General features: G+C 59.2%; 1 protein-coding gene across 1 annotated transcript; it reads right to left on the bottom strand.

The window, feature by feature from the left end:
* Nucleotides 1-923: 923 nt before the first annotated feature.
* LOC309869357 (myosin-9-like) lies at nt 924-6,174 on the bottom strand. Its single transcript, XM_082740270.1, has 7 exons — nt 6,082-6,174; nt 5,029-5,117; nt 4,816-4,939; nt 4,295-4,503; nt 3,614-3,722; nt 3,329-3,501; nt 924-2,493 (listed from the first exon to the last, which is right to left on the bottom strand). The coding sequence occupies exons 1-7, from the start codon at nt 6,157-6,159 to the stop codon at nt 2,376-2,378; spliced, it is 900 nt and encodes a 299-aa protein (XP_082596396.1). The 5' UTR covers nt 6,160-6,174; the 3' UTR covers nt 924-2,375.
* Nucleotides 6,175-7,051: the final 877 nt, after the last annotated feature.

Here is a 7,051-nt window from a genome sequence, read left to right as displayed (position 1 = left end):
CGTCTGGTGCCTGGCACCTGGCTACCCCCAGCCGTCATCTGCGGTTTCCTCCCCGGGGCCAGCGAGCACACCTGCACCTGTGCAGAGGCTGAAGGAGTGGGCAGATGGAAGCCCACCGCTTTCTGTAGCAGACAAGCCGGCCCCACAGTGGTCCCGGGACCCTGGTGGTGCAGAGGTAGGCTGCTTGGGTCCATGCCATAGCCCTTCTCTAAGGGATGCCTTTCCCTCTCCTCCCTCTTGCTCCTGCAGGGACCCCTTGTCTTCCTTGTCCTCGTAGGGCAGGTGCCCAGCAAGAGGCCAGTTCTCCTCTGCCTCTGCTAAAAGAACCAATGAAAGTTTGGCAGCCTCCTGTTCCAAAACCCACGGGCCCCACCACTGGACTCCCTTGGTCTTGCTTATGTACAACTCGAAATGAACCTCCAGAGGGCAGGCTTTGTCTAACAACTAAGGATGTTCCTAAGTCAGCACCTAGATTTGGGTCCCTAAACCCCTGTCAAGCGCACAGTGGGTACTCAGTAACTGAAGTAAACGGAAGCTTTAAAAGACCCTCTTAGCATCCTTGCCCCTGGTCCAGTCTCCCTTTCTAGCTTACCTTTCCTGCACGACTGCCACTCCTCACCCGTCTGTGCCTCGGCCATGCTGCACTATGGGAAGCTTTTGAAGATGCTCAAAGGGTCACTAGGCTCAGTCAGTGAAGCGTTTGCCTTTGCCTAGCGTCATGATCCCATCAACCTAGGATCAAGTCCTTGCATTGAGTTCCCCGGTCAGTGGCGAGCCTGCTTCTCCCTCCCCCTCCTCCTGTGCTCTTTCCCCATCTCTCAAATAAAGAAATAAAATATAAAAAGAAGAAGATGATGCACAAAGTGGATGCCGTCCCATCCAGGCAACCCGCTCCGGCAGAGAGACACCAGCAGACACACGGCTCGTAGCACGGTACTCTTTATTGTGACGCTCAGTGGAAAACATCTGTAAACCAGCTTACTGTAGTGGTGACAGCTGTAACACATGCTAAGGCACTTTTATTATATAAAAAAGGGGTGGGGCTGGGAGCTCCATTCACTCCTTTGTGACAGCAACTGGGACCTGAATTCAGAGCTTTTTAGGCATACGTAGCTTTCATATATCTTCATGATTTGTTGAGTTTTTTTCAAAAAAGAAAAAAAAAGATGCCTTCTTTGCCATAAGTAAGTCTAAATGCAGCATATACAAAACAGTTAGGAATACAGGTAAATTCAGCAACCAGTGTAGACCAGTGTAGGACAAGCTACTCTCTTCTAAACATGGTTCAAAGGAAAGGCAGTGATAAAGACTTGGAATTTTATCATTTATTATAAGGCGAGGGGAGAAGAAACCTTTTTTTTTTTTTTTTGCTTTCAAACACATCCATGCAGATGGCAGATCTTTAAACCATACTGAGTCGACGGTGCAGATTATGTACCCTTGGGCCCCAGTCCTGGAGTAGATACAAGGTCGTGTGGGAGGGCCGCTGGCCCTTCGCAATGCTCTGGCTGTCAGACCTGGGACAAGTCCCTTAACCATTAAATATATTTGGTCCCCAAGAATGTTGGGAGAAGCCCCCGATGGCCTTCCCAGCGTGGCCCCGAAGCCCTGTCTGTTGGGCCCAGCAGCCCCCTGGTGGCAGGGGCCCGCTGCCCTCCACAGAGGAGGGAAGGGGGTCATCATTGCACTTGAGACACTCTGAAACAGGAAGGGGACCACTGTGGCGCTGCCCAGAGCGCGTGGGGAGGGACGGCCCCTTCCTTGCACCCCGCATTCTGTGCCCTGCACAGAGGGGGCAGCCCTGGGCTTGCCCTTACCCAATCACCCAGGGCCCTCGGGAGTGCGGGGCCAACGGGGCAGAGGTCGTGAGGTCGCCGTGTGTGATTGCCAACAGCAAAGGAGGAGGGGGAGCTGGTGGCGGAGGTGGGGGAAGGTGACAACTCTTCTGGGGTGCTGGGCTATCAAAACTTCTTAGTCTGAAGAAAAATAGATTCGTAGAAAACTCTCTTTGCCCATCCCCGGTGGCCTGCCCTCCTTGTCTTGTGCTATGTGGCAAGGGAGGGCCGAGAGCCTGCTGGTCACTCAGTTCCCAGGCCAGGGGCCCAAGACTCTGACTCTTTGGTATCGGGTGCTGGGGGTGGGAGGGTGCAGAAGCGGATGCAGTGGAGGAAGCCAAACGCCCTCAGCAAGGCCTGGGGGGCGGGCGGGGAGGCGCAGGCTTGAGGTCTCCTGGCCTGGTGGGACTGGGTGGGGAGGTCACGGTCACGGCAGTCCCCAGAAGGTGGAGGAGGGTGCTGCGGGGTGGGGGGTGCTGGAAAGGGGAGACGGAGTCATGTGGCGGTCTGTCCATCCGTTCCAGGCAGCAGGAGGAGAGATTACTCAGCAGCTTTGGCCTCAGCCCCATCCGCCTTGCCATCCACCTCCTCGTCCGAGCAGTCGCCAGCACCTTTCCGGGCCATCCGGCGGGGCACGACAAACGGCAAGTCCCCTCGCCTGGGGACAGAGGCACAGGGTCAGCAGGGCCGGCCAGGAGGGCAAGTACAGCTGGCACCCCTCCAAGCCATCTGTAGACGGACACCAGGCCCCAGCGCCCTGGGCAGTGGGCCAAGAACCGGGGAGCCTGGAGAAACACGGGCTCCCACTTCATTCCGAATCACCAGTGAGAAGCCGTGGGGAAGCCGGGGCTGACGGCGAGAGAGAGGCCCAGCAGCAGACGCAGTCACCCGCGCGAGACACGCGCCAGCCCGCACACCCGGGCTCCGACGACGCAGCAGCGGGGCAGACGGAGACACGGGGACCGCACGCGGGACGGGACCCCGACGCCTACTCCGGGTCGCGCGCACAACGCTATTAGCGACGGGCTGGAAGGCGGCCTCCTGTCGCCTTCACGCCGATGGGAGAGAAGCAGCGGGAATCCCGGGAATCCCGGGAAAAAGAGCCTCTGCCTGCCCCGCCGGCTCCCCCTCCGGCAGCAACGCTCCGCGAGAGCGCACAGCCGCGCCTCCCCGTGGGCACAGGCGCCGTGAAGGCCGCGGGGCCGCCTCAGCCGGCGCCCCCAGGCCCCCAGCGCCTGCCGGGCCGGCCGGGCCTCCGCGAGCGGCCGCCAGTGCCCCACAGCCAGCCTGGAGCCCCTCCGGGCCGGCCTGGTTCCGCGGGCGGGGTTTTCCCAGAGACGGAGCGCAGGGCTCACCCGGGAGCCCCGGGAGCCGCACGGGCGGAGACAGCGCGGCCCCGGACGCAGACGCGGGCGGCTCCTGGGAGTTTCGTCTGAAACGAGCTTTCCGGCGCCCCGAGCTCAGGGAGGGGAGGCCGCGGCCACGGGGCTCACCTGAGCTTGTTCTTGAGGGTGCTGACCTCGCGGTTCATGGCGTCGGCGGTCTCAGTGGCGTCCTCCAGCTCGCGCTGCAGCTTCCGGCGGGAGGCGTTGGCCCGCTGGGCCTCCTCCTCGGCCTCCTCCAGCTGCCGCTTGAGCTGCTTCAGGCGGGCCGACGCCTTGTCAGCCTGTGCAGACCAGAGGTCCGGGTCAGGCGCCTCGGCCGAGAGGCCCACCAGGCGCTGCGGCCCCACGCACGCGCTCACGCACACGCTCCCACGCACACGCATGCGCACACACCCGGTCCTTGAACCCCTCGGCCTTCCTCCGCTCGTCATCGACCTGCAGCAGAGCGTCCTTTAGCTTCTTCTCAAGCTGACACACCTGATTACAGGCTTCCTGGCGCTTCCTGCGGTACAGAGACGTGGCGGCTCAGGGACCCCGGCTCAGAGGGTCCGGCCACACCACTCCACACCGGCTGGACGACCTGTCCCCGCGCCTCACGGGCATGTCCCCCACGAGGAAGCCCCCAGGCGGAGGCCGGCCCATCTCCACCCAACACCCACGACGTGCTTGGTCTCCTGCGGGGGACGCACGGCGACAACTCCATTTCACAGAGGAGGAAGTGGGCTCCGGGGAGGGGGGACACAGCCCAAGGAGCAGGTACGTAGCAAGGAAAGGGGAAACTGAGATTTGCAACCCAGTGTGACCTGCCCATTACCTCCAACGACGCCCCAGTCTTGCTGAGCCCACAGACTAGCTGCCCAAGCAGGCAGCAACCGCCACCTCTGCCTGATTCAGGCCCGAGAGACAGTTGTCCGAAGCCCCAACTCTAGAGGTGGGCCCATGGACTCCTACGCAAACTTAGAAGCCCCAATGGAAGGGATGAGCAGCCGTCAGGAGGGGGACAACAGTCTCTGGGCCTCGGGCAGCAACAGAGGAGTCTGCAGGCTGAGGCCGGCGATGGGAAGGAACACCTACTTGGTCTCGTTGTCCAGCTGCTCCTCCAGCTGTGCGATCTTGGCCTCCAGGGCAGTGATGGAAGCCTTGTACTTGGACTTGACAGAGCCCTCCATCTCCTGCAGCTTGACCTTGAGCTCCTTGTTCTGGCGCTCCAGCTGCTGTCGCACATTCTCATTCTTCTGGGCGTGACTGCGCTCGAAGTTCAGGTCGGTGTTGATCTGGTCGATCTACAGGAAGGCAGGCTGGTGACCCCAGGAGGGCTGGGGCAGGGGAGCTCCCTGGGGCAGAAGCGGGGCCACTGGTTCCTCAACAGCCCCAGAAAACACTAGGCCCTCGGGCCCCAAGTTCACGAGTTCTGGTGCCTCCTAGAAAAGGGAGCTCCCCCACAGCCAGGGTCCAGAGAATGAAACCAAGGGAGACCTTCACAGGTGCCAGGACACCCTCTCCGAAGCCCAGCAAGCCCTAGGCTCCTGCCAGCATGGTCTCGGAGGAGTAGAGCCTGGTGCAGGAAAATGCCAGGCGGCCCTGGCCCCACCCACCTGCAGGTTTGCCTTCTTTAGCCGGTTGTTCTCCAGCCCTGTGTTGCCCAGCTCCTCCTCCAGCTCCTCCTCCAGCTGGGCAATGCGGGCCTCCAAGCGCCGCTTCTCTTCCAGCGCCAGGGCTCTGGGTGAGAGCGGGGAGCAGTGAGACAGGGCCTGTCCCAGAGGATGGGCACACCTGCCCTCAGCTCAACATGCCATGCCATGGCTCACCCTTTGCCACTGCTGTTGGCAATCTCGTCAGCCAGCTCATCCCGCTCCTGCTGGGCCTGGCGCTTGGCACGCTCGGCGGCTGCCAGTTCCTGCCATGAGAATGTGGACTGTGACCATCTGGGACACCCCAAAGTCCCTTGAGCCCCCCCTCCCATTCCTGGAACTCGCAGCACCATGCTCCCCCAGCCCCTGGCCCTTACTCTCAAACCCCCTCCCAGGTCTGCCTCCTCCACGAAGCCCTTCCTCATGAGCCCCTCTGGCTTACAGGGCTGATTCCTTCCTCTGAGACCATGACTTAGGCACCACATTTGCAAAGCCCCTCTCTCTAAGTGTTACAGCCAAGTCAGACTGGGGAGGTAGAGGTAAATAAAAAACTGTCCTGTGCTAATGGGATCTGATCCCCTGCATTCTGAGGAGACCGGAAGTCGGGAGGACAAGGATGGGAGTTTGGGTGAGAGCAGAGTCTGAAAGCCAGTTGGGTAAGGTGGTCCCAATAGAGAGCCACACTTGATCTCAGAGGGAGGGCTGACCCCAGGCCCAGGCTCGAGGGCACAGCCATGAGGACAGTGTGGACGAGGACATGCCCAGACACCCAGCCCCAGTAGGAGCACCAAGTGGCCCATTAACCTCAGGCTGAAGAAGACTGCCTAGAGCAGAGGGAGGGCTCTAGCGATACACCTCTTGTGTGACCCACAAGGCAGCAAGGGGGACACGCAGTGGTGCCGAAGCATTTGGGAAAGCGCCCTCCCCTTGCCAGGCGTAAACACTCAGCAGGAGGTGGGGAGTACCAGGAAGCTTCATTTCATGCAAGGGAGCTGGCCCCAAATAGTGACAGTTTAACTCACACACACAGTTTAGTCACACCAGGAAGCCGGGCTATTTTACGAAACCCTGCAGGGACTTCTTTCACAAAGCCAAGCCCACCCCCAACCCACTGCTGAAGTTGGCCTGTTGGCTGCCAGCTGCGCCCCTGGTCGGCCCAGCCTGGCTGGGCAGAGGCCGTAGGCTGCCCCCTGCTGGTGACCCCGAGTGCCCTCCTGGGGCCTGGTCCACGTCCTGCAGCTGGATCCTCTCGGCTTCCATGCTCTTCACCTTCTTGTTCTCCTTGGCCTGAACCAGGATGTGACGCATGTATGCCCTCCAGTTCCCGCATGTAGTCCTTCATCTGGGCCTGGGCTGGGCAGGAGATGCCTGGTACCTCCCACAGCCACCACCCCAACCTGAGAACCTTGGCCTGCTTTCAGCCTGCTGCCACATGTAATCTTACAACTTTAACAGTACAGGGCAAAATAATAAGGACACAGATCTCTTTAATCCTTGTCGTTTTCACATATTTTTGACCATCAGGTTTTACAAAGCACACCTTCAGCGGTGTCAGTCACGGGCTACCCATCAGCCCCAGCTGCAATCCAGGCTACACTTTTTACAACATCCAGTTGACCTGAATGCGATTCTCCAAGGCCTCTCCCTGGGACACCAGCTCCCCTGAGTCCACACCCACCTGCCAGGTTAGCCCCCACAATAGGGAAAAAACACATTTCCTTTGTTCTCCTGTGATTGGTTCTAACTCTAAAGATCTTAGTCAAATAGATTTGTTTCTTTTTTCCTTCTGTGGATAAATCCTAAACTGGGACTCCTCAGACCAGATGGTAACAGGTACAACTGCCCTACGACTTCGCCCACAGACCCTAAACTTTTTTGCGGCTGGTTTTCGTTGTGTGACATGGCTTCTCAGAGCTAATTTTTAAAATGTGTGTTATCTTTGGGGCACCTGGGTGGCTCAGTTGGTTGAGCATCTGCCTTCAGCTCAGACCATGATCCCAGTATCCTCGGATTGAAACCACCACCAGGCTCCCTGCTCAGCGGGGAGTCTACTTGTCCCTCTGCCTCTGCTCCTCCTCCCACTCGTGCTCTCTAATATACAAAATCTTTTAATAAATAAAGAGAACAGAGTGAAATTTGTTACCTTTCACGTATCTTGACGAGCACAGAATACTGTATGGACATACTGATGAATAACTGT

The sequence above is a fragment of the Mustela nivalis genome (assembly GCF_964662115.1).
Source record: "Mustela nivalis genome assembly, chromosome: 7".
NCBI lineage: Eukaryota > Metazoa > Chordata > Mammalia > Carnivora > Mustelidae > Mustela > Mustela nivalis.
The sequence above is the reverse complement of the archived record's forward strand: the minus strand, read 5'-3'. Positions and strand labels throughout refer to the sequence as shown.

What these genes read in the sequence shown, in the direction of transcription:
- LOC309869357 (XM_082740270.1), bottom strand. Translation starts at nt 6,159, where the DNA reads ATGCGTCACATCCTGGTTCAGGCCAAGGAGAACAAGAAGGTGAAGAGC. An exon ending in AGAGGATCCAGCTGCAGGAC is followed by an intron (nt 5,118 to 6,081) that starts GTGGACCAGGCC and finishes TTCTCATGGCAG; the next exon opens with GAACTGGCAGCCGCCGAGCG. An exon ending in CAGCTGGACAACGAGACCAA is followed by an intron (nt 3,723 to 4,294) that starts GTAGGTGTTCCT and finishes TCTGTACCGCAG; the next exon opens with GAAGCGCCAGGAAGCCTGTA.